This window comes from Atractosteus spatula, chromosome 7 (assembly GCF_055471065.1).
Source record: "Atractosteus spatula isolate fAtrSpa1 chromosome 7, fAtrSpa1.hap1, whole genome shotgun sequence".
Taxonomy (NCBI): Eukaryota; Metazoa; Chordata; class Actinopteri; order Semionotiformes; family Lepisosteidae; genus Atractosteus; species Atractosteus spatula.
In genome coordinates, this window is record NC_142712.1 from 40073508 (window position 1) to 40101506 (window position 27999).

A 27999-nucleotide genomic window follows, 5' to 3' on the forward strand; every position below is an offset into this window, starting at 1 on the left:
TTCACCAGGTGACGGTAGAGTACTCCACAGACTCAGCTGGAGGGGGCTTATAAGAGCAAGTGATATTGGCATAGGTGCTGTCACTAGGGGGCAGTGTGCTGTTTCCACTTCTCACTTCAGTGTAGGTTAATTCTACAGCTTCTCCAGAAGGCTGAAAAAAGGATATTGCAATGAAAAAATATTTTATCTGATTTCTCGGATGTTTGTCTTGCATCCAAACAACTATGTTTTACACCCAAAGACTTGGTACAAATAAACATTAAAAATATAACAGGACATGAACACATGCATAGTCATGCACCACAGTAAGTTTACTTCCTACACAATCATCCAAAACCTCAATAATTGTATAATACCCCTTCATGTTTGCACATAACCTTCTATAAACTTTACCATTAACCAATACTCCTTTATTGTTTTGATTAGTTTAGATTGAATGTGGGATAAAGGAATTCCACATTTTGTTATGCCTGAATTGTGGGAGTCTAAAACATCTGTTTGAAAGCATCAGTTGGTATTGAAGGATCAGAGGAGACACTAACAACTAGTCTCAACATACTCTTAGTGTAATCAGTTTGAAAGCTCTTCTCAGGTGGCTGCCACACTCATTTAGAGCACATCCTCAAGAGTCTGTATATCTTGGCTTTTGTTACACAGAGGCTGTTAAACCAGACAATTATTCCACACTGCATGACACTTTATACCACAGATCTAAAACATATGAACAGAATCTGACTACCAGCACCAAAACCTGTAACCTTTGAAGAAATCAAACTCGCTGTTAACTTTGTTAGTTTATTGTTAACTTAATAAAGTCCACCATGTTCCTTCCGAGACCAATTAGCATTTATGTACTGTATATTCCCAGATATATAGAGGATGTATCTTGTTTAACGGATTCATAATTAATCAAGGCAGGGGAAGGATATCCATCCTTCTAATATTTCCAATTAAGGCATTCTGGTTTCACCATGCAAAACTTTCTACACTGCTCTAATCTAGATTAGGGCCATCATTATCATTCATCAGAGAAAGGTAAGTTGGAATCATCAGAAAATTTGATTGGGAATTGTTTTGAACCACTGGCAACACGATTATTCGTATAGAGAATGAGGAGCAGTGGTGACCTCAGACACCGCTGGGGTGCTCTACAATCAGATAGTTATTACCTCAGAAAAAAGTATACTATAACTTTTAACTGCTGCAATCTTCTTGTAAGGCATGAATTGTACCAAAATATCAGATATGGGTTGATCTGTAATTGAATTATTTTGGATAATACATTGTCCAGTCTGATTATGTTAAAGGCGAAAGAAAAGACAGGGAAACATATTCTGGAATATGTTTTGCATTTGCCCAAATACCCTGAAATATGTGAGTTATAGTAACTACAGTGTTTTCTGTGCTTCTCTCTTGCTTGTAAGCAAACTGATATGGATCAAGTTTCCCATTTACTGACCGGGTGAGATTCTGAACCAAGATACTCTTGAAATGATTAGGGAGGAGTAAAGAATGGGAGGTTTTCTATTCTACAGGAATAGTATGCATGTTCATGTGTGGAAAATTGGTTGCCATACTGGAGCTAATTCTCTTGTAAAGACCTTCAAAATAAATTCACTGTATATATTACGTGTTAATGTGGTTCAAATGTATAGGGTGTTTAGCAAGTTAGCAAGTCGTGCTTCTCTCTCATCTAGTATTATGGTCTGTTTACAAAGCGTTGTTATAATCGAGTAGAATTAAAATACTTGAAGCCAAACTTGCAGGAACATGGTGGGGAAAAATTGGGTACTGTTATGGAAAGTATAGAAAAGTATTCAAGTTAACAACTGATTTTCTAGGTTTAATTTGAAATAAATGTCAGTATTTCATAGCTTCCATTTAGTTCTTAAAGTGTTGGGGGGGGGGGGGGGAATGATTTTTGTAAGTTTGATATAATGAGAAAGTGAAACATTACCTTTAAACCGTTCCTCACAGCCTTTTTCCTTCTTTTATCTGAAATGAAATTAACAAGGTTTTGATGTGGCTGGATTTTAGCTTCGATAAATGCATTAAATGTCCACCAGAGGGCTCTGTTGTGCGTTTTCATTCCTGATCACACCTAGATAGTTTTTTCATCATTATTTACAATATAACAAAATGATAGACAGGGATAGTTTGTTTCCTCACAATTTATAATCTAAAACTGGATTCTTTTTTTGTTCCAAGAGTGTAATCTTAACCTTGAGTCTTCTGTTTGGAGTGATGCTTATTTCCTAGCTTGAGGAATAATTCTGAATCTCCAACCCCCACCTCTTGTAATACTGGAACTTTTTCAAACTGAGAAACCTGAAACGAAAACGTTTCAGAAATGAAATAAAAACTGGGAACCTCCATGAAACTTCAGTTAATTTCTTACAAATGAACTTCTTCACTGGATGGGCACTGGAGCACTGGATGAGGTCAACTCCTTTAAAATGGGATATTCACAATCACGGTAAAGTTCAACACACAGCAAAGCCCACTGAAAACGTTTAATAAACCAATAAGATGTCATCTTTTGAAAATAACAATGAAGAAACCACTCTTTCGTGCTCTTGAAGGACTCCAGTACAACTGAAACTGTAGAGCTTGTGGTTTGATCTTCCTCATGTTTCATCATTGTGAGCTGGGTTTGCACTGTGAGACCGGAGATAACTGAGAGAAGAGATTAAAGCATATTGTGAGGAGCGCTTTCTCTTACGAAATAACAAAGGAGATGGCAGTGGTGCCCACTTTCCTGCAGATCTTCATTTTGCATTATGATTTTATTGATTTATAAAGACTTGTGATCACTATTCCTCTTTTCTAATATTGACGTGTCCTATAACTGCCTGATTTTTGTAAGCTATAGATGTGAAGAAAAAAAGTTTTTCTTTTCCCTTTTTTTAGAGATGTTACTATGAGGACAACCTGTGTTGTTCTCAAGAATCTTGCACATAAAAATGGTCATGAACAACACTCTACTGTGCATTTAACAACCTAGAGTGTCTGAACCTTAAATGTGCAATTTTAATAGTTCCATGTTAACCTCACATTTTCATTTAATTTAGCTGCTCATTATTGAGAAAAGATACTGTAACGCTTCGGGGTTCACGTGGGCGCCTTCGCCGCTGCCGCAACAGGTCAGCCCCCCACCGTCGGGGACTCGAACCCGGGCCTCCGGCATCACTCAACAGGGACCCAGCCTCTTGAGCCAAAGGGAAATCTCCCGTCAGCCCAGCAGCTGCGGTCCCTGCTATCCACAGGGAAGGCCGGTGACGTCACCGCTCTGGTAAGCCAGCTCTCGCAAGCAATGGAGGCCGTATGTGTTACAATACTTTCTTTATTTCACAGTCTCTGATTAAATTCACACCGATTGATCAATGTTGACAATTAAGTACAAGGAAGTGGTACAAGCCTAAGTAGTTCAAGTTACTACGCACCCCTATTCTGTTGAAAAGCAATAAGAATTGTCAGGTGGCATGTGTAATAAAAATAAAGACTCTCTTGCAGCTCCCTCTTTTTGCAGCTCCCTGTCAAGTTTTTAGAAACTGATTTCATTTTGTATTTAATCATTGACATCAAATTAAAATTTTAAAATGTTCACACATTAACTGTTCTTCATGACAATTAGAAATATTCAGATTGAGTTTTCCATATTTTAGCAAGTTTGAATAAAGTATTGCTTTTGGCTTCCTTTTCTGCAGTACTAACAGAAAGGACTTTAAGTTAGAAGACTATTCCTCACACATTACATCACACGCCACTTCTTACCTTTAATCTTTAATACGATCAGGACTGTCAGGCAGCACAGGAACAGCAGAGCTCCAAAGCAGGCTCCGAGCGCTGTCAGCACTGGATTATTTCTGTCATGAATAAGATAGGCTACAGTATTAAAGTCAGTAGGTGACCTACAGGAGTTATCACCAAGTGGACAGGACAAGCATCTCTCACTGATGTCACTGCTGGATGATGTGTAGTAAAGTCTGTCTGATACTTGCTAGCTGATTCAAGCCCACCCAGCACCTGTCACCACTTCTCCAGCTGGATGGCAACACTTTGGGAAACAAGGGCTAAATCAGCTAATGGCACAGCCCAGGCTTGAACTGGTGAGGTGTGGACTATATGTCTCACCCTGCACTCTGGGTAAGGACCCATACTCCTCGAACCATTCAAGAGAGACTTTAAGTAACATGTTAGACTTGTTTGTAGCTATTTACCTGATTATGAGTTTTGATTACTTTTAATTCTGCAGAAGAACTCTAGAAACATCCTGGAATTAAATCAAATGGATCGATTGCAAATTCAGTTCAAGCTTTCAGAGCTCATATGAGATGAGAAGATGGTTTGGATCTTTAGGAAAGTAATGTGAAACGTTGACTCGTGTTTTAATGGGACTGATGGTGATATATTCCAATAGACAGTGACAGGACACTGTCCAGCTTGGTGCAGCTGTGTATCATATCTTTCCAGACATGTGAGCCATGTGGACATACAAGGTCTCCAGTCACACTGAGGCAATGTAGTGACCATGGTTATCCACAGATGTGAATGTGTCTACGGTATGTGAAAGTTCTCCCTGGTATCTTATTCATATGAATACTAAACCACATTGCTTCATGCATTTTTCATGTCAGAGTGGATTCAGTGGTCCAAATATTTTTCTAAGCACCCTGTTGCATATTGTGACTGATGGGGAAGAACTTTTAATGCAGAGTAGGAACAGGGCATAGTAGCCAAGGACGAGAGCTGGACAGAGACTTTCCTAGGACTCTGAAGACCAGGTGTAGATGGGTCTGTAACAGCACATTAGCACATAGTTGTTATCGAATATTAAAGGTCTCATTATGCATACAAGGATAATGAAACATCATGTTCCTACCTGGACTCCTCAGCAGTAGAGCTGATATGAGGCTCTGTCTGTGTCGCATACCCACTGGTCATGGTGGATGTCTCTCCCAGGTCAGTCATTTTTTTTGCTTTTCCTTCTGGTGATTCATTTTTCCGTGGTTTTGGAGGTGTGGACCTTGCATCTGTTGAATTGCCTGAAAAGGCATAAGATGAGTTTAAATGTGCCTTTATTTTGCTCTTTCACTTGTTTTCACTCTATTTATTTTCCAGGAATTTAATTTCACAATACAAATGGTAGGGAAACTGTATGATACCCTATTTAAAGTATCGTAGTTTAAATCATTTTCAAATATATTGTTGTTCATGTGCTAATTTCTATAATATTATTGTAGCATGTCCAATGTTTAAATGTTGTAAAAATCTCAAATGAAACAATTAAACCATGCAATGCTCTGATTATGATATATGCACAATGAAATTCAAAGTGGGCAGCAAATTTAATAATAGTTAACGCAGACAGGTACCCCTTTAAAGCCAGAGGAGGCAATAGTATTGTGAAGCTCAGGGAGTGTTTACCTCTGACAGTGAGGAAGACAGGAGCTAGTTCATCACTAAAAGAAAATGATCTCTCTATTCCACACCAGTACCAGCCTTCATCCTCCAGGCTGAGGTCACTGATGGTAACAGTGAAGGTTCTCTGGGCCGGGTCGTCTCGGATTGAAGTCCTGCCTTCTCTCCGGTGGTCCACAGTGTTCACAACAGTGGAACAATCTGCTCGTTTAGCTCCTCTACACCAGTATTTATTATTGCTCTTATAGCCTGCAGAGTAGGAACAGCGGACAGTAGCCGAGGACGAGAGCTGGACAGAGACTTTCCCAGGACTCTGAAGACCAGGTGTAGATGGGTCTGTAACAGCACATTAGCACATAGTGGTTATACAATAATAAAGGTCTCATTATATATCCTGAATGATCTCTAGATGTCATTGGACTTGAAGCACTCTCCCCCTTTTGACAAGTTGATAATTTACAGTAGGGGTTCGAGATTAATTCAGCTGAACCTCTACTGGACCTGAGATTCCAAGTGCAGATTTCAAATGCTGATTGAAATACATTGTAACACTTATTACAGAACCATTTATTTTAGTTGTGTGTGAGATTTCAGGTTTTCAATGTGTGGTTTCCAGCTGAATACCTTCCTCTAAACCACACTGAACACTGTCCCTTTATCCTGAGAGAAGAGTGATCAACACCGCTTGACTTACAGTACTTCTAAAAGCTTGTTGAAATTGATCTATATGTCACTGCAGCTCATTAAAATTGATTTATATGTAACTTGCAACCAAATGTGTAAACAGAGTACAGGCTGGCAGAAGAAGCAAAAGAACCTTTTATCATCTTTGTGTCTGAATTACTAAAAAAACAAAATCATAATGTAAATCTTTAGCTAACCATTGAAGATTGTGTGCATAATACCAGTATTTCGTGCTGGGTGCTTTAATCTTCAAGTGTACTGAGTAGCTCTTTACCTCTAACGCTGATGTACACAGATACAGTTTCATCACCACTGAAAACTCCAGGAACTGATATCCCACAGTGGTACCACCCATCATCCTCCACACTGAGGTTCTTCATAGTGACAGTGAACTCTCCCTCTGATTGATCATCACTAATTGACGTCCTCTTGTGTGTCACTGAGCCATCAGTCTTCACCAGAGCAGAACAACTCACAGGAAATCTTTCTTTGCACCAGTATTTCACATGGTCTCTGTGACTCTGACCATATCTGCAGTGAACAGTCACTGCATCATGAACCCAGCTTCTCACCTCCTCTGGACCCACTACTGATAGCGAATGGGCACCTGTGGATACAGACCTCAGAGTCAACACAATGATCTTAATAAAGCTTCTAACTCCTTGCATTTCACACTTTTTTACCTTTACGTTCTTTATCTTCACACCTGCAAATCTGTGAATCTTTCTTTATCAGCAGGCAATTTTCTTTCTGAACACAGAAATGTTAGTAATGTATTGTTCCATTCATACAGTATCTCTTATCTGATTTCCACAACATCAAAAATTTTACATATTATAGTGAAAGTGTAAATGATTATTCAGATTCAGTTCAATTTAAGTGTTTTGCTACTTACCTGGATACATTCAAAAATAATGCTGAGGTAGCTTTCAGCAGGCCAGTTCATGAACTATATTTAGATACCAAGCAATCTGAAAGTGTGTGCTCTGCTGATACAACTCCCCTCTGTGCAGCAGTATCTATAACCCACTGGAGAACAGTTCACTGTAGAAGAGTTCGCTCAGTTTCCTGTTTTTGCATTACAAAAACCTTCCGTTTCAGCTTGCCTTTAAGGCAAACTTATAAATTGTACAGAATAACAGTTTATTTCATCAGACCAAAAATCAAAACTGCAATGAACATTGAAATGAGAGAACTGTTTTTACCTGACAGAATGACCAGGACTGTGAGGACCTTCATTGCTGAAGAAAATAAGATCTGTTTTTGGCAGCTCCCCTCTTATCAACTTCTCTTTACAGAGAAAGACAGGCTGCTTTCTTCTCCATTTCCTTCCCATTCTGTGGTTTATACACTACATTGCTTCTAAACTGCAGGACACGTCCAGGGATAGACAGACTTCCTAAAAATTTAATTTAATCCATTTCCTCACCATAACTGTTAGAACCATGTAGCCTAGATTTGTTTGATGGAAATTTGTTATTCAAACATGTATTTTGATAAAATGAGGGATATGAATCTTTGTCAGTGGCCTTAAACATATGCACATACTGTAGAGATGAAGAATGATACTGCAGTCACAATCACCTCAGTTGTCTTAAATATAGCTCCCCCTCTTGCTCATGGTCTCAGTAGCACTTTTTGTGTGCTTTCATCTTGCATTTACCATGAATAAAGCAAATGCCCCAGCTGTTAGTAAACCTGTAGCATTTCTACAAATATACCTGTATGAAGTCCACTTTTCATTTTTGCTGGTGGACAATGTGAGAGATTTATGGCAATAAGACCAGCTTTTCTGAGAAATGAGAATACAATCATCTTTATCGAAACCCATTCTGATTATTAAACTGTCACATGTTTTTTTTTCCTTCCCTTCTTCCTCTCAGGACTGGGCTGAGAATCAGAGTCCAATGATTCCCTTTAAGTTTGAAACTAAGGTCATAATCGTATGTCCTCTTACCTGTTTCCCTTCGAGATTACTAATACCAGAAGAGAATATTGCTCCTTGGAACTTCAGTGATTATTTTCTTCTCCATGAAAACCCCAATTTTATGTGAACAGACCATTAATGATATAAAAAGGAGAGAAATATAAGATAAAGACGTAACTTTGAACTGATTCGCAGATTCTCCATTGATCGTGTAAGAACAGCACCCCCTGCAGGTGAAGATGGAAACTGCCCTCTGCCTACAGTATGTCAAGTTAAGGACTGACCACTGTTTGCTCACTATTACTGGGAAGAGTCATTTGTATTACTGTATTTAGAAAAATCTCTACACAGTGATTGCTTAATTCGGCAGCCAGTTTGAGCATTTGGAAATAAACATGACAACATGTTATTATGATCCCTTACAGTATTGAAGTATGTGCTTTTGCAGATGTTTGTAACAGCAGTACAGTGACAACCTCCAACTGTCTCAGATGAATGTCGACACCTTTTATTTGATTTCATCACACAACATTGAACACGTTTCAAAGTAAGAGTTGAGTTTCCTCATGAAGCCACAAATATTTCACAGATATGAGACATTAGTTTGGTTTCCTAGAATTGTCTCATAAAAACATCCAAGACTGGCTCTGGGGTGCCACAACCCTCATGATGAATCTGTGGCTTTTCTGGGAATTGATCAGTGGACTTTCTGAATTTCAACAAATTGTCTCAAGTGTTTGTTGAGAAGCGTTCTAATTAGCCAATTCTATTAATTGATCTCGCATGAAGAGACTCCACCCTGTTCCTCACACACAGGAAACCCTCCTCCTCCTCTTCACCGGGCGACGATGGAGTACACCACAGACTCCTCTGTGGGGGGCCGCTGAGAGAGACTGACGTTGGCATAGGTGCTGTCACTAGGGGGCAGTGTGCTGTTTCCACCTCTCACTTCAGTGTAGATTAATTCTACAGCTTCCCCAGAAGGCTGAAAAGATAACATATTGATCTATTTTAATTGGTAATATACTCTGTATCTATGGCACCTTAATGTATGCAATGTATATGGTGGTGATAAAATTGGCATATTCATACAGCTGTAAGGTAAAAAACCAGCACTATGAAGAGCACTATCATGTCCAGAAGACGATAAGTGTCCATGACACTTATAATGATATATATATATAGTTATAATGATAATAACTAATTCAGTATTATGGTGGGTTTTCTATGGTTTTGTTAAAATCGTATATAGTACCTTGAACCAACAAATGGTGAGGAAAACTCATTTTATGGAGAGTCTAGAAAAGCTTTCAAGTAAACAATTCATTTTCTAGATTTAGTATTAAATGTCACTATGTCTTGGCTCCACTTAATTGTTAAAGTGTAGGTGTAATTGTTGGTAAGACTTATATAATGAGAAAGTGAAACATTACCTTTAAACTGTTTCTCACATCCTCTTTCCTTGTTTTATCTGAAATGAAAGCAGCAGAAGTTTTTGATGTTGCTGGTGTTAACTTAGATAAATCCATTACATGTCCACCAGAAGGCGCCGTTTTGCTTTTCTCCATCCCCGTTCACACCGTAATATTTTAATAAAAACGACGACAAAATGATTTGCCAAGACGCAAAGAGTTAACTTGTTTTCTCATAATTTGGGTTTTAAAACTGGACTCTTTGTTGATTCCAAGTATGTAGTCTTAACCTCAGATCTTGGGTTTGGAGTGATGTTTTTTTTCTGATGTTGTGGACTGTGTCTGAATCTCCAATCCCACGTCTTGTGATACTGGAGCTTTTTCAAAATGACAGACTTGAAACAAAAATAGAACGTCGCTGGATCTTCAGTCATTTTTGCATTTACAAATGAACTGTTGTTCATCCTAAAGAAAAACAGCACACTATATAAGGTCAAGTCCTTTGTTTCTAATAAAATGGGATATTCTCCTTCACCACATTAAACTTCAACACGCAGCAAAGCCCAAACTGATCAGATGTCACTTCTTGAAAATGACAAGGAAACAGATGATAGTAATAATTAAAAACTTTATTTTATATTGTACCTTTAAAGGTGGCTTCATAAAACACACTTTTGTACTCTTGAAGGACTCTAGTACAAATGCAACTGTTAAGCTTGTGGTTTGATCTTGAACACTTTATTGTACATTTAACAACCTAGAATGTCTGAACCTTAAATGTGCAATTTTAATAGTTCCATGTTAACTCCACAAGTTCATTTATTTTAGCACCTCTCTATGGATAAAAGATACTTTCTTTATTTCACAGTGACTGATGAAATTCACACTAATTTGATCACTAATGACAATCAGTACAAGGAAGTGGTACAAGGCCCAGTAGTACAAGCTGTTACACAAGTCTTTTCTGTTGCAGTAGCAATTGCCGGGTGGGATCTGTATTAAAATAAGGACCCTAAAGTCACTGGAATTGCAGGTTGTTTGCTGCTCCCCATCAAGGTTTTAGAAATTGATTTCATTTTGTGTTTAATTATTGACATTAAATATTTTAAATTTCCCACACATAAACTGTTCTACATGACAATTATAAACATCCAGATTCAGAGCTTTCCATATTTTAGCAGCTTTCAATAAAGTATTGTTTTGGGCTTCCTTTTCTCCAGTGTTTATAGAAAGGGCCTTTAGTTTCCTTGCAGATTACAACACAAGTCAGCTCTTACCCTTAATCTTCAGTACTATCAGGACTGTCAGGCAGCACAGGAACAGCAGAGCTCCAAAGCAGGCTCCGAGCGCTGTCAGCACTGTATTATTTCTATCAAGAATGAGATAGGCCACAGTATTAAAGTCAGTAGGTGACCTACAGGAGAGTTAGCACCAAGTGGACAGGACAAGCATCTCTCACTGATGTCACTGCTGGACGATGTGTAGTAAAGCCTGTCTGATACTTTCTACCTGATTCAAGCCCACCCAGCACCTGTCACCACTTCTCCAGCTGGATGGCAACATTTGGGCTAATGGCACAGCCCAAGCTTGAACTGGTGAGGTGTGGACTGTATGGCTCACCCTGCACTCTGGGCAAGGACCCATACTGCTCGAACCATTCAGGAGAGACTTTAAGTAACATGTTAGATGTGTTTGTAGCTATTTACCCGATTATGAGTTTTGATCACTTTGAATTCTATAGAAAAAAGTCTAGAAGCATCCTTGAATTATATTGAATGAATCAATTTCAAATTTAGTTCAAGCTTTCAGGCTCAGATGGGACTAGAAGTTAAAGTTGACTTGTGTGTAATGAACGTAGAGAGACATGTTCCAATAGACAGTGGACAAAGGACACTGTCCAGCTTGGTGCAGCTGTGTATCATATCTTTTTGCAGACATGTGAGCAATGTGGACACACAAGGTCTCCAGTCACACTGAGGCAATGTAGTGACCGTGGTTATCCACAGATGTGAATTCGTCTACAATCTGAAATTTCTCCCTGGTGTCTTACTGTCTTAGAGCATGTGCACTAAACCCCATTGCTTCATGCAGTGTTCATGTTAGAGTGATTTCAATAGGCCAGGTATCTTTCTATCCACCTTGTTGCATATTGTGACTTATTGTGATTGCTGCCAAGTAAGTAATCGTGTTGTTACCTGGGCTCTTCGTCAGTACGGCTGGTATAAGACACCCTGGGCTCCTCAGTAGCAGGATGAATGTGAGCTGCAGTCACTGTCGTGTACCCACTGGTCACAGGGGACATCTCAGTGGGGTCTCCTGTGGTTATTTCTGCTCTTTCTTGTGATGTAGTCGTCCCTAGTTTTGGATCTGTGGGTCTCAAATCTATTAAGAGGAATTTAAAGGACATGCAATTTTTTCACTAATTCACACTATACAAGTTTGCAATAAATTACTGTTTTTACAGAAATTTAATTTCACAACATAATGAATCAAATTGAGTTGATAGACTGTTTTATAGCTTCTATAAAAATAAGCTTATTTTATCATTTAAAATATATTTTTCAATAAATAAATTTGCTATTTTATATAAATGTACCTAATCCAAAGTTTGTATAATGTAAAAAACTGTAATGAAAGAATGTGCAAATGTGTATACAGTATTTATACATTATTGCAGCATATCCAATTTTATGTATTATAAAAATCTATAATGAAACAATTCACAGGACCTTATAGTTTAACATTTTGGTATTCACAAGATTGAATTAATTTGTGGCAAATTCAATAAAAGTCAACACCAGAATGTATCACTTCTTAAAAGCCAGAGGAGGCAATAGTATTGTGAAGCTCAGGGAGTGTTTACCTGTGACAGTAAGGAAAACAGGAGCTAGTTCATCACTAAGAGAAAATGATCTCTCTATTCCACACCAGTACCAGCCTTCACCCTCCAGGCTGAGGTCACTGATAGTAACAGTTAAGGTTTCAAGGTGAAGGTAACAGTATATTAAAATACAGAAAAATATGTGAATTTAAATTTTGAAAAGCATCGAAATTGTCTATCTTTTAGAAATGTCCGCTCCATGTGTGCTGTTCCCAGGACTAACACTGTGCCTGACTGAGCAGTGTTTGCAATACAACAGGTACAGACAGACCTGATCCAGGAGAGCCTCAGTCCACTGGGACAATTTAGTGCTCACAGTTTAAACAGCAATTGGAGACTGACCAGTTCTGGAATGCCGTGTGTTCAGTAAGGTCAGTGGATCTGGTCAGTGTTTGATCCTGAAGCCTGCAGGATCACGTTTTCCTCCTGAATGATCTCTAGATGTCATCAGACTTGAAAAATGTCTTAAAACACAGAAGATGCAATAGTATTGTGAAGCTCAGGGAGTGTTTACCTGTGACAGTGAGGAAGACAGGAGCTAGTTCATCACTAAGAGAAAATGTTCTCTCTATTCCACACCAGTACCAGCCTTCATCCTCCAGGCTGAGGTCACTGATGGTAACAGTGAAGGTTCTCTGGGCCGGGTCGTCTCGGATTGAAGTCCTGCCTTCTCTCCGGTGGTCCTCAGTGTTCACAACAGTGGAACAATCTGCTCGTTTAGCTCCTCTACACCAGTATTTCTTATTGCTCTCATAGCCTGCAGAGTAGGAACAGCGGACAGTAGCCGAGGACGAGAGCTGGACAGAGACTTTCCCAGGACTCTGAAGACCAGGTGTAGATGGGTCTGTAATGGCACATTAGCACATGTGGTTATAGAATATTAATGACCTAATTGTGCAGACAGTATATTAAAATTCAGGAAAATATGTGAATTTAAATTTTGAAAAACATCCAAATTGTCTATCTTTTCGAAATTCCCTCTCCATGTGTGCTGTTCCCAGGACTAACACACTGTGCCTGACTGAGCAGTGTTTGCAATACAACAGGTACAGACAAGCCTGACCCCGGAGAGCTTTAGTCCACTGGGATTAAAGGTCAATTTAGTGCTCACAGTTTAACCAGCAATTGGAGTCTGACCAGTTCTAGAAGAACTTGCGTTCAGTGAGCTCAATCCTGAAGCCTACAGGATTACATTTTCTTCCTAAATGATCTCTATATTTCATCGGACGTGACACACTTTCTCCTTTGTCACAAATTAATAATTTAGGGGTTAGAGATTAATATAAATGGATTGAGCCTCTCCTGGACCAGAGATTCCAAGTTCAGATTTCAAATGTTGATTGAAACAGATTGTAACACATAATACACAACCATTTATTTTAGTTGTGTGTCGGATTTCAGGTTTTTAGTGTATGGTTGCAATCTGAAAATCTCCCTCTAATCCACACTGAATGCTGTTCCTCTGTCCTGAGACTAAAATAGTAAATGTGGCATGTACAAAAGTTTGGGCACCCTATCAGATAGTACTTAGTAACACCCCCTTTGGCAGATATCACAGCCTCCAAACGTTTTATACAGTATAGCCAGCTAACAGTCTTTCTATTCTTGCTTTAGGAATTATTCCCACTCTTCCTTGCAGAATGTTTCTAGGTCAGAAATATTCTTAGGTTGTCATGCATGCACTGTGTGTTTGAGATCTACCCACATATTTTCAATAATATTCAAGTCTGGGGTCTGTGAAGGCCATTCCAAAACCTTAATCTTTCGTTTCTTGAAGTAGTTCATGTTTGATTTTGAGGTATGTTTTCGATCATTGTCTTGTTGTAATATCTAACCTCTTTTCAGCTTCACTGCCTGCCACAGAACCCCAAAGCATAATAGATCCATGTTTAACAGTGGGCAAGGTGTTCTTTTCTTCAAATGCTTCTCCTTTTTTATCCAAATGTACCTTTGGTGATTGTAGCCAAAGAGTTCAATTTTTACTTCATCAGACCACAGCACTTGGTTCCAAAACGCCTCTGGCTTATCTAAGTGTTGTGTTGCAAGCTTCAGACATTGACTTTTGTGATGAGATCACAGGCAAGCTTTCCTTCTGATGACTCTTCCATGCAGATCATGTTTGTGCAAGCAACGCCTTCCTGCAGGTCCTTTGCACTTATTTGGTGGTTTTGCTTTGCATTCCTGACTGGTCTACGAGCAGTTCTATCAGAGATTTTTCTTGGTTTTCCAGATCTTGTCTTGACTTAAACAGTTCCCCTTAACTTCCATTTGACATGTCGGACAGTGAAAAGCAGGAAGCAGGAAGCGATTAGATATCTTTTTATAGCCTTCCCCTGCTTTGTAAGAGTCAATCATCTTTATTTTCTGAGCCTCAGTCGGCAGTTTAGAGGAGCCCATGGTTGTTGAGTGTAAGCACAACACCCTGAGAGGTTTGAAGAGTCAGAGAATTTATTAAGCTCTGGAACTGTCATCACATGACTTCCATTAAGGCCTTACAAGTCAATTAAGTTCTGAGGCCTTACAAAAAAACAACACTAGTGGATCAACTGGAAGGGTGGCCAAACTTTTGCACAGGTCACATTTAATGTTTTATTTTTTTCAATCTGTTAAATTTAACAAATAAACAGTAACTGTGTATTTTGTATCTGTGTGTGTAAACAGAGTACAGGCTGGCAGATGATCCAAAAACACCTTTAACATGATTGTGTCTGAATTGCTAACAAGAAAAACCTCAGAGGCTCAATGGAGACCAGCAGATAGGTCTTGGATGACGTTTAATTTATAACTTCATTTATTGTGCATTTGTAATAGTATTAGATTATCAAAAATGACTGTAATTCTGAAAAGTGAAAAAAAGTAAAATAATAATTTAATTCTTTAGTTAACCACCTGTTACGTCCCAGTGTGTGGTCTGTGTGTGTTTTTGTTATGTTCCACACTGCTGACCCTTGATTGTTCTCCCTTCCCCATTGGCCCACCGTTACACCACTGTTCCGTATGACATCATGATCAATTAGCTTCTCAACCGATCAGAGTGCATCTTATTCACTATATAACATGGAGGTTTTCTGAAGGCAAGACACTTCCGTTTGACTTCGGTCCTGCTTGGTTTTGCTTTGCTTCATTTCGCTTTGGTTATCGCTTCGTTTTGCTTTTGCTTTTGCTTTGGCTTTTGTTGGTTTGTTTTGTGTGTGTGTATTTTCATATAGCTTTGGCTTTGTTGTTTTGTTGATTTCTGTTTGTCTCTTTGTACTTTCGTTTGTTTGTGTTTATCCTTGTTTTGCCATTACCTTGCCCTAACGTGTTATATGTTCAACCTTTGTGTTCTTTTGTACCCTGTTCCTGTTGATTACTCTTGTTTTCCCTTATTTGTATTCCTAGTTCACTTGTGTTTTTGTGTGAACTGTTGTGTATAAGGTTAATTTAGGTTGTTGGGTACATTCTACACACTTAGTTGATTTTGTATTAGTAACACAAGTTTAGTACGGGTGAGTGCCATTTGTCTTGTATGGTTTTGGGTAGTCAGGGGAGGTTAGTTAGGATGTTGAAGACACCGAAGACCGTGTGTTTCGTGTTTTCTTTTGTAGTCAGGTTAGCTTTCCCTCACTTTCCTATCCAGCTCCATTTTGTTTATTTTCTTTTCTTTGGCACCACTCTAGTTCCTTACCCCGTGTGTTATCGTGTTTTACCAGTCACTTATTCAATTTAAAATAATCACTTTTGCACCCACCTTTGTTATCATGCTTCCTAGTCCCTCACCAGAACCCACCTGCTTCCAAAAGAATTATCCTAAATGTTACACCCTTTACCCCTAGACACTTGGGGTCGTAACACCACCAAAGATTAGTGTCCATGATACAGTACCAGCACTTAGTGCTGTGTGATTTAGTCTTCGAGTGTACTGAGTAGCTCTTTACCTCTAACACTGATGTACACAGATGCAGTTTCATCACCACTGAAAACTCCAGGAACTGATATCCCACAGTGGTACCACCCATCATCCTCCACACTGAGGTTCTTCATAGTGACAGAGAACTCTCCCTCTGATTGATCATCACTAATTGACATCATCCTGTTTGTCACTGAGCCATCAGTCTTCACCAGAGCAGAACAACTCAGAGGAAATCTTCTTTTGCACCAGTATTTCACATGGTCTCTGTACCTCTGACTATATCTGCAGTGAACAGTCACTGCATCATGAACCCAGCTTCTCACCTCCTCTGGACCCACTACTGATAGAGAATGGGCACCTGTGGATACAGAGCTCAGAGTCAACATAATGACACTTCTAACATCTTGTAGCACACGCTTTCTCTTCATTACACCTGGAAATCTGTCAATATTACCTCATTAGAAGGCAATTTCCTTTCTGAATGCAGAAATGGTATCTGTTCAGTTCATATCTTTGATCCAGTTTTCTTTTCTTTAGTAAATTGAAAGTATAAATGATTATTCAAATTAACTTCAACGTAAGCATACTGTATTGTTACTGCTATACAGTAAGTGACTAGGAAGTGTCTTTAAGAGTTTGGATAAAGTTTAGATACACCTATAGTAGCAGTGTAAACATTTCCAGCTTCAAAGCAGCCGGGATGTTTTCTGAGATGTGGGGGGTCCCCTGCTCAAAACCAATTGCAAAGTTTACCTTGGTTTACTAGTTAATTAAGTTGTGGGTAAATGATTGTCAATGAGCAGTCCAGAAACACACCATATAAGATCACATTAAGACCATGAAGAGAGAGGAGAGAGAAAGGACAAGAGGAGAAGAAAAGGAGAGGAAAGAAGGCCTGACCACAAGAGAGTCCACAGGCATTGGAAGTTGAAGCTTGAGCTAGGTGAGAGTACCTACCGTACTTCATGACCATCCAAACAAAACCCCATTGGAGCCAAGTATTTGAATCTTGCTATTCTGTGTGTTTAGGGAACTTGGGCTTCCTCAGTAAAATATACCTTGATTAAAGACAGTCTTTCCTGGTTGTGGGTGCATTTTTAGATTAGGAAGATAGACTCCCATTTATTTTGTGGCATCTGGGTTTGCAGAGAGAGAGATTTAACTGCAGGTTGTATTGCATTTATTAAGAAGGCAGCTTATCTCTTATTGTGGCCTCTGTAGGCATTATCTAAGAGTTCAATACTTAGTAGCAGTCTGGATGTTTTCTGTGTGATTAGATTGTTGGGCATCTGAAATGCCTTGTCTGTACATACTGTAAATATGTAGTAACTTGTGTGTTGTATGTTTCTTATATGTAGTGTAGTATTTGTGTTGTCATTGATAATAAATATTTGTTCAACCGAGTGTAGCTGAATTATTACTCTTCTCACCAAAGCTGTGCCAGAGAACAAAGAATTCACATCCTTCTAATTACACCAACCGCTCAGGTATATTCTGGAGAAAACACTTACAAGTTGGAGATTATGAAAATTTATTTGACTTATTGACTAAACCACTTGGTTAATTCCTGATATTCACCAGTTTTCCCATTAGTAACAATATTTTACATGAACACTTATGTTAAGACTAGTGCTGAGTGTGCTGTGCTGAGGTCCTGTTTATGTAAGACATTTATCAAACTGTGAAGTTCAGTGTTCTTACTACCACACTGATATAACACCTGTCTGTGCAGCAGTATCTACAAATATACATCACTGGGCAACACTTCACTGTAGAAGAGTTAGCTCAGTTTCCTCTTTTTGCATTATGAAAACAGTCGGTTTCAACTTAATTATAAGGCAAATCTAAAAACTGTTATTAATATTTAAATATTTTTATTTTCTTCATCAGACCATAAAACAAGATTGCAATGAGAGAACTCTTTTTACCTGATAGAATGGCCAGTACAGCGAGGAGATTCATTGCTGAAGAGAACAAAAGATCTGTTGGTGACAGCACCGCTCTTCTCAACTTCTCTTTACGGATAAAGACTATTTTTATTTTCGTTTCCTTCCCTTTTGTGGTTTTGTGACCTTATTGAGCTATAGAACAAGTTCCACTGCAGACATATCCACAATGAGAGGAGACAGTAGATGGGGGTACTGAATACAGTAGGAGCAGAGGGGTAAAGAACAGAATCAGTTAAGTAAAGGCTCTTTTAAAAAAGAAGGGTTTGAGTTGTAATGTAGTGTGCTCTCTGAAGGCACCAGTTCTGTAGGGTTTGGGCATTTACTGGGACAATTATTAATTGTAGCAGTAAATCACAAAATTGATTCTTTTGATGGCTTTAGAATCCAACCATGCGATATAACTCAAACAACGCACACACACAGGTACTAATACACGAGGATACATTTATTAATACATAGAATATGCATATAAACCTAACAGATCTTATCGAGAGGGTTATCAGAATACAAAAGATATATATTCAATCAGTTACGAAGTGTTACACATATCAAGAGGACATACGCTCAGTATATCATTCATTAAGACCGTTTCGTAAATGAACTTGGTTATAACTTCTATATTAGATACTCAAAACAAGTACATAACTCTTAGGAATTAAATTGATATCAACTGGTTGGGATAACAATTGAATTCTCGAGCTGTAATGCATTGAAGTTGAATACTCATCCAATCTCTGGGGATTCAGATCTCCTGCGGGCACAAAGAAACAGTTGCAGGCTTGTTGCTGTCCAATCCGCGCTCTCTGGCTCGGTGCCAGGCTGTGCTGTGCGGCTTGCGACGGTGCGCTGCTGATGCTCACTGAAGACCGGCTAGTTAGTTTTGGCTTTAACTAGCGAAGTTTGTGCACAGGAGAAAAGATGACTGTGGGTCCCAGCAAGTCAGGAAGAGGACCTGTTCATTCCTGATGAAGCGCTAGTTCTGAATAGTGATTCAGCTGTCCACAGTTCCAACCTGTTCACGAGGCTTGCTGCTGATGCTAACCTCAGGTGGATCCTCTGGTTACTCTCTGGCAACCTCCGCTCTAGACTCTTAGAACAGAGGAAAGTTCTGGCACTCGGACACACTGGCCGTTCCGTGGTTGTCCGGGCTGAGTCTCAGGATGGTCGGGAGGCGCGCTGCGAGAATGTCCTGCCCTTGGGAGCCTTCTGCTCCTGGGCCGTCCTGCCCTGGAATTCTCCTTTGAATTCCCTTTAGAAAAGTCCACAGAATTCTCCTGGAGGAACTTCAGCTCGTTCATTGGCTGAAAGTTCCATGGGCATCAGAGTCCCACGTGGGTTACTCGGCCCTACCAGTCCCTGATTGGTTGATCAAGGTGAGATATGAGTCACTTACTCCTGACACTTAGGAATGCAGTCCAGATGTCCATATGGCACTCCCTAGACAGATAGGCGCCAATGGATGACCATTGATCATGATAGCCAGGCTTAGCTAAGTGCATCCCCCTTTGGGAGCTGTCCCTTATCAAAGGAAACCTTAAATCAGCCTGCATGAATAGTTTCTCTGTGGCTGCACCACAGAGATTGAGGGTGAGATGGGGCCTCCTTTAGGAAAGCATACCAACGCTTAATTCTTTCTTATTAATAAGCCTCACCGCTACAGAGTCTAGATCTGAAAGTGTTACTCTCTGATATCCTTGGGGATACAGTTCCAGAGCTTTGGGGCATAACAGGAGAAGTCTCTGTCACCCATAGAGTGTAGATGGGCTTGGGGGACAGATAGGACACCAGAATTATAAGAGCGAAGGTTGGAAGGAGGTGAGTAGGATGATAATAGCTCATACAGGTAATGAGGTGCCAAACCATGCAGAGCCGTATAGGTGAGCATGAGGATTTTGAAGTCGACACGAAACTTGACAGGAAGCCAGTGCAAGGACTCCAGGATAGGAGTAATGTGAACACTTGCACTAGTCCGTGTCAAGATTCTGGCTACCCAATTTTGGACATACTGCAGTTTGTTCAATGTGGATTTAGAAACACCAGCGAGTAGAGTGTTACAGTAGTCAATTTGGGAGAAGACAAATGTGTTGATCAGATTTTCAGCCACAGTTAGCGATAACGCAGGACGTAGTCTAGCGATATTTTTGAGGTGAAAGAAAGATATTTTGACAATATCTTGAACATGTGAGTCGAATGTCAAGCCTGAATCAAATATCACCCCCACATTTTTCAATTTAGACTGAAGTTAGACTAGAATTTTTGCAAGAAAGGGTAAGTTGGAGATGGGGTGAAAATTGTTTCGATTGTCCAGAGCCATGTTAGGCTTTATTGGCACAGGGGTAATGGCAGCAGTTTTGATGACCGTTGGTACAACACCTTTGCTCAAGGATTCATTTATTATATTGAGGACAACGGGGCAGAGAGAGCAGAGAGAAGTGAAACAGGACTGAAATAAAGTGGTAGGAATGGAGTCTAATATACAGGTGGTGGGTTTTATATGTTTTATAGAGTCAAGAAGTGAGTTAGAAGTTAGAAAGAAGGGAACCAGTGAAGTTATCTAAGCAGGGAGGTGGTGTGGAACTGACAAGCACTGTGGAAACAATGTGATGCCAGATGTCAATCCTGGAGCCAAAGAAATCTAAAAATGTGTTGCAAAGTTGTGATGAGGCAGGTAATGCGGTGGGGCAGTTTAGCTTTAGCAGTCTGTTGATGGTGGAAAAAATGTGTCTAGGGTTGTTATGGTTATTTTCAATGATGTGAGAGAAGAAGGTGGATCTAGCAAACTCTTTCATATCCTTACATTCTTTCCAAGCATGGTAATGTACTTTTAGGCCAGAAAGACCCCACCTTTGTTCAAGTTTCCCAGAGACTGCCTTAATTGATCACAGATGGTCGGTATACGAGGGGGCAGAGCGAGAAAAAGAGATGGTTCCATTTTTAAGAGAAGCGAAGGTGTCGAGAGTAGATAAAAAAGCCCTATTAAGGAAATGCCTTTTGTTCTGTAGAGGATCAGAGGTGGGGAAACAAGACAAGGACGATAGAACAGAATATGCGAACCTAGGCTGATCAATTGATTAGACACTGGTAATTCCAGATTGAAGAGAATAGCTAAGTGGTCAGAGAGGCCTAATTCAAGGGAAGAAAAGTGAGAAACAAAAGAGTCATTTGCAATGATTAAATCAAGTGATAAAGCAAATGCCTCTATTGTTAGTTGACCTGTAGTAATCCTCTATGGACACTGCTTTATATTTTTGTTGATGGACAATTTGATAGTTTTATGGAAATATGACAAAATGTTCTGAGAAACGAGCACGGATGCACAGTCTTCTTTATATTAACATTCTAATTAGTATCTCATGTTTTTTTTTCCTTCTCTTCTTCTTCTCAGGGCTGGACTGAGAATCACTGGACCACTGATTCTCTTTGAGTTTGAAAAAAAGGTTGTAATTGTATATCCTCTTACCTGTTTCCATTTCAGGATTACAAATACCAGAGGAGAATATTGCTCATTAGAATGAGAATTAATTCCTTCACTGTCAAACCACAATTGTATGTGAACATACCATCAATGACACAAAAAAGGAGAGAAAAATAAGATGAAGACGTAATTTTGCACTGATTCACAGATTCTCCCATGTTCGTGAAAGAACAGCCTCGCCTGTGAAGATGGAAACTGCTTTCTACCTGCAGTATTACCAAGTTCAGGATTGACCACTATTGATGGGAAATGTAGGTACATACTGTATACTGCAAAAATCTCTACACATTAATTGCTTAATTCAGTAGCCATTTTGACTGGGGAACTTGTGAATCTTATACAAATGACAACATATCCTGTTTATCATCCTCTTAAACTGTGAAAGTACAGTAGGTGTGACTATGTGTGTGTTAAAGGCTGCATTTTTCACTGGCTTCAGGTCTAATATCTTGGACTAATATGGAGAATGGGAATTCAATCATACCATTATAGTTTTTTTATCAGAAAGAGCAAGTATTAAGGCTTTGTAAAAGATTCGATTTCTGCAGTATAGAGAAAGAGTGTACGTCTGAGCTAAGGACTTTTGGTTGGTTCTGGCATGAACGCCTGAGTAACTGAGTGAGCCTTTAATATAGTCCTCTCAATTAAAGTAGAAGGTGTCAATGATGACAAATATTCATGTGGCTGTCAGGGAAGAGCAAGAGAGAGCTGGTTATCTCTCCTCTGGGGCTCTCTGGTGGCGACTAGCAGACTCAGAAGAGGAACTTTTTCTCCACTATGTCACATAGGTCCTTCGTACAGATATTTATATCAGTTTACAAAGAACGCATGGTATATGGTTGACAAACAACAGATTTCAAAATGAGGTTTAAAGTTTTTAATGTTTTTGCAAAGAATTGTAGGCTTCCAGACATTGTTTATTAGTATGTTCAAATAAAAATAAGAATCACTAGAAAGACAGAATCACATCTTGTTACTCAGTGCCTCACTCCTGGCCCTGTGCTGTTGAGTCAGTGAGGAAGAGGCAGAGGCAGTTTGAATAGACACTGAACTGTGTGCAGGTCCTGGGAGTGAATTCAGTCCCAGTGTGAAGCTGAGCTGAGGCAGCAGGGTCCCGTGTGTCCAGGTGTGGGCTGTGTTCAGGTACAGGTGTTCAGGTGTGCGCAGCAGGAGGGCAGGTGCGCCTGGTGCCAGTCTGCCAGCAGGTGACAGTCACTGGGCCAGCCAGCATCACACAGAACAGGAGCCAGCGGACAACAGACCACACTGCAATCCTGAGTGAGGGAGGAAGGCAGTCATCACAATTAAGGAAGCAGCACTTCTTATGAAGTTTGAATAATTTTCATTTTAATCAACGGGTTTACCTGGGCTCCTCAGTAGCAGGGCTGGTATGAACCTCAGTCTCTGTCAGATACCCACTGGTCACAGGGGACGTCTCTGTGAAGCCAGTTGTAGTTATTTCTGTACCTTCAGTCATCCCGGGTTTTGGAGCTGAGGGTCTAGTGTCTGTTGAAAAGCATATAGACATAAAATGAGTTCAGATGATTCTTTATTATGCTCTTATTTCACTTCTTTTCACTATACAATCTTGCAATTTAGTTTTTTACAGAAATTTTATTTTGCAACAAAAATTAGTTAAATTGAGTAGGCAAACCCTTAGCATATTTTTAAAAAGGTTTTATTTTATACTTTAAAAGACCTTTTTTCTCATTTGTTAATAAAAATCTACGTATTTTTATATATTATAATAATATATTATGTAGTCTATCCAATGTTTAAATGTTCTAAAAATCTGTGAGGTAACAATTTGGAGGACTATGTAGTTTAACATTATGATATACACACAATTCAATTCAAAATGGTGGTAAATTTAATAAAAGATAACAACAGTGTGTATCACTTCTTAAAAGCCAGAGGAGGCAATAGTATTGTGAAGCTCAGGGAGTGTTTACCTGTGACAGTGAGGAAGACAGGAGCTAGTTCATCACTAAAAGAAAATGATCTCTCTATTCCACACCAGTACCAGCCTTCATCCTCCAGGCTGAGGTCACTGATAGTAACAGTGAAGGTTCTCTGGGCCGGGTCGTCTCGGATTGAAGTCCTGCCTTCTCTCCGGTGATCCTCAGTGTTCACAACAGTGGAACAATCTGCTCGTTTAGCTCCTCTACACCAGTATTTATTATTGCTCTTATAGCCTGCAGAGTAGGAACAGCGGACAGTAGCCGAGGACGAGAGCTGGACAGAGACTTTCCCAGGACTCTGAAGACCAGGTGTAGATGGGTCTGTAATGGCACATTAGCATTATTAATGTTATAATATTAGAATATTAATGACCTCATTGTGCAGACAGTATATTAAAATACAGGAAAATATGTGAATTTAAATTTTGAAAAGCATCCAAATTGTCTATCTTTTAGAAATGTCCACTCCATGTGTGCTGTTCCCAGAACTAACACACTGTGCCTGACTGAGCAGTGTTTGCAGTGCTCAGTCAGACAGGCCTGACCCCGGAGAGCCTCAGTCCACTGGGATTAAAGGTCAATTTAGTGCTCACAGTTTAACCAGCAATTGGAGTCTGACCAGTTCTAGAAGAACTTGCGTTCAGTGAGCTCAATCCTGAAGCCTACAGGATTACATTTTCTTCCTAAATGATCTCTATATTTCATCGGACGTGACACACTTTCTCCTTTGTCACAAATTAATAATTTAGGGGTTAGAGATTAATATAAATGGATTGAGCCTCTCCTGGACCAGAGATTCCAAGTTCAGATTTCAAATGTTGATTGAAACAGATTGTAACACATAATACACAACCATTTATTTTAGTTGTGTGTCGGATTTCAGGTTTTTAGTGTATGGTTGCAATCTGAAAATCTCCCTCTAATCCACACTGAATGCTGTTCCTCTGTCCTGAGACTAAAATAGTAAATGTGGCATGTACAAAAGTTTGGGCACCCTATCAGATAGTACTTAGTAACACCCCCTTTGGCAGATATCACAGCCTCCAAACGTTTTATACAGTATAGCCAGCTAACAGTCTTTCTATTCTTGCTTTAGGAATTATTCCCACTCTTCCTTGCAGAATGTTTCTAGGTCAGAAATATTCTTAGGTTGTCATGCATGCACTGTGTGTTTGAGATCTACCCACATATTTTCAATAATATTCAAGTCTGAAGACTGTGAAGGCCATTCCAAAACCTTAATCTTTCATTTCTTGAAGTAGTTCATGTTTGATTTTGAGGTATGTTTTCGATCATTGTCTTGTTGTAATATCTAACCTCTTTTCAGCTTCACTGCCTGCCACAGAACCCCAAAGCATAATAGATCCATGCTTAACAGTGGGTAAGGTGTTCTTTTCTTCAAATGCTTCTACTTTTTTATCCAAATGTACCTTTGGTGATTGTAGCCAAAGAGTTAAATTTTTACTTCATCAGACCACAACACTTGGTTCCAAAACACCTCTGGCTTATCTAAGTGTTGTGTTGCAAGCTTCAGACGTTGACGTTTGTGATTAGATCGCAGGCAAGCTTTCCTTCTGATGACTCTTCCATGCAGATCATGTTTGTGCAAGCAACGCTGCACAGTGGACCTGTGCACCACTACTCCTGTACCAGCTAAGCCTTCCTGCAGGTCCTTTGTAGTGATTTGTCGGTTTTGCTTTGCATTCCTGACTGGTCTACGAGCAGTTCTATCAGAGATTTTTCTTGGTTTTCCAGATCTTGTCTTGACTTAAACAGTTCCCCTTAACTTCCATTTGACATGTCGGACAGTGAAAATTGCAAGCAGGAAGCGATTAGATATCTTTTTATAGCCTTCCCCTGCTTTATAAGAGTCAATCGTTTTTATTTTCTGATCCTCAAACAGCTGCTTGGACGAGGCCATGGTTGTTGAGTGAGGTGGAAGAGTAAGGGAATTTATTAAGCTCTAGAATTGTCATCACCTGACTTAGATTATGGCCTAACGAGTCAATTAAGTTCTGAGCCCTTACAAAAGAAATAACATTAGTGGATCAACTGGAAGGGTGGCCAAACGTTTGCACATGCCACTTTTAATGTTTTATTTTTTTCAATCTGTTACATTTAGCAAATAAACAGTAACTGTGCTTTTTGCACCTGAGTGTGTAAACAGAGTACAGGCGTGCAGATGATCCAAAAACACCTTTAACATGATTGTGTCTGAATTGCTAACAAGACAAACCTCAAAGGCTCAATGGAGACCAGCAGATAGGCCTTGGATGACGTTTTAAATTATAACGTCGTTTATAGTGCATTTGCAATACTATTAGATTATCAAAAATTCATTCTGAAAAGTGAAAAAAGCGAAATAATAATGTAATTCTTTAGCTAACCACCCAAGATTAGTGTCCATGATACAGTACCAGCACTTAGTGCTGTGTGATTTAGTCTATGAGTCTACTGAGTATCTCTTTACCTCTAACGCTGATGTACACAGATGCAGTTTCATCACCACTGGAAACTCCAGGAACTGATATCCCACAGTGGTACCACCCATCATCCTCCACACTGAGGTTCTTCATAGTGACAGTGAACTCTCCCTCTGATTGATCATCACGAATTGACGTCCTCTTGTGTGTCACTGAGCCATCAGTCTTCACCAGAGCAGGACAACTCACAGGAAATCTTCCTTTGCACCAGTACTTCACATGGCCTCTGTACCTCTGACTATATCTGCAGTGAACAGTCACTGCGTCATGAACCCAGCTTCTCACCTCCTCTGGACCCACTACTGATAGAGAATGGGCACCTGTGGATACAGAGTTCAGAGTCAACATAATGACACTTCTAACATCTTGTAGCACACGTTTTCTCTTCATTACACCTGGAAATCTGTCAATATTACTTCATTAGAAGGCAATTTTCTTTCTGAATGCAGAAATGGTATCTGTTCAGTTCATATCTTTGATCCAATTTTCTTTTCTTTAGTAAATTGAAAGTATAAATGATTATTCAAATTAACTTCAATGTAAGCATACTGTATTGTTACAGCTATACAGTAAGTGACTAGGAAGTGTCTTTAAGAGTTTGGATAAAGTTTAGATACACCTATAGTAGCAGTGTAAACATTTCCAGCTTCAAAGCAGAGGGTCCCCTGCTCAAAACCAATTGCAAAGTTTACCTTGGTTTACTAGTTAATTAAGTTGTGGGTAAATGATTGTCAATGAGCAGTCCAGAAACACACCATATAAAATCACATTAAGACCACTAAGAGAGAGGAGAGAGAAAGGACAAGAGGAGAAGAAAAGGAGAGGAAAGAGGGCCTGACCACAAGAGAGTCCACAGGCATTGGAAGTTGAAGCTTGAGCTAGGCGAGAGTACCTACTGTACTTCATGACCATCCAAACAAAACCCCATTGGAGCCAAGTATTTGAATCTTGCTATTCTGTGTGTTTAGGGAACTTGGGCTTCCTCAGTAAAAGATACCTAGATTAAAGGCAGTCTTTCCTGCTTGTGGGTGCATTTTTAGATTAGGGAGATAGACTCCCATTTATTTTGTGGCATCTGGGTTTGCAGAGAGAGAGATTTAACTGCAGGTTGTATTCCATTTATTAAGAAGGCAGCTTATCTCTTATTGTGGCCTTTGTAGGTATTATCTAAGAGTTCAATACTTAGTAGCAGTCTGGGGTTTTCTGTGTGATTAGATTGTTGGGCATCTGAAATGCCTTGTCTGTACAGTACATACTGTAAATATGTAGTAACTTGTGTGTTGTATGTTTCTTATATGTAGTGTAGTGTTTGTGTTGTCATTGATAATAAATATTTGTTCAACCCAGTGTACCTAAATTATTACTCTTTTCACCAAAGCTGTGCCAGAGAACAAAGAATTCTCAGGTATATTCTTACAGTTCTTACACTTACAAGTCGGGGGTTATGAATATTTATTTTACTTATTGACTAAACCACTTGGTCAATTCCTGATATTCACCAGGTTTCCCATTAGTAACAGTATTTTACATGAACACTTGTTACACAAGTGCCGAGTGTGCTGTGCTGAGGTCCTGTTTATGTAAGACATTTAATTATCAAACCGTGAAGTTCAGTGTTCTTACTACCACTGATACAACCACTGTCTACACATCACTGGGCTGCACTTCACTGTAGAAGAGTTAGCTCAGTTTCCTCTTTTTGCGTTGTGAAAACAGTCGGTTTCAACTTAATTATAAGGCAAATCTAAAAACTGTTATTAATTGTTAAATGTTATTATATTCTTAATCAGACCATAAAACAAGATTGCAATGAGAGAATTCTTTTTACCTGATAGAATGGCCAGTACAGCAAGGAGATTCATTAGTGAAGAGAATAAAAGATCTGTTAGTGGCAACACCCCTCTTCTCAACTTC

At 39.4% G+C, this 27999-nt stretch overlaps 1 protein-coding gene across 1 annotated transcript; it reads right to left on the minus strand.

Moving 5' to 3' along the window:
- Position 1: 1 nt before the first annotated feature.
- On the minus strand, positions 2–27982 carry LOC148830974 (uncharacterized). The gene is made up of 17 exons (XM_088919998.1): positions 27914–27982; positions 26073–26405; positions 23594–23923; positions 23006–23147; positions 22824–22915; positions 12840–13082; positions 11640–11826; positions 10722–10858; positions 9466–9503; positions 8872–9017; positions 7311–7375; positions 6380–6712; positions 5428–5757; positions 4883–5045; positions 3775–3866; positions 1958–1995; positions 2–151 (listed from the first exon to the last, which is right to left on the minus strand). The coding sequence occupies exons 1-17, from the start codon at positions 27945–27947 to the stop codon at positions 2–4; spliced, it is 2853 nt and encodes a 950-aa protein (XP_088776124.1). The 5' UTR covers positions 27948–27982.
- Between the last annotated feature and the right edge of the window lie 17 nt (positions 27983–27999).

What these genes read in the sequence shown, in the direction of transcription:
- LOC148830974 (XM_088919998.1), bottom strand. Translation starts at nt 27,947, where the DNA reads ATGAATCTCCTTGCTGTACTGGCCATTCTATCAG. An exon ending in CCTGCTACTGAGGAGCCCAG is followed by an intron (nt 22,916 to 23,005) that starts GTAAACCCGTTG and finishes TCCCTCACTCAG; the next exon opens with GATTGCAGTGTGGTCTGTTG. An exon ending in AGTCCTGGTCATTCTGTCAG is followed by an intron (nt 6,713 to 7,310) that starts GTAAAAACAGTT and finishes CTGTATCCACAG; the next exon opens with GTGCCCATTCGCTATCAGTA.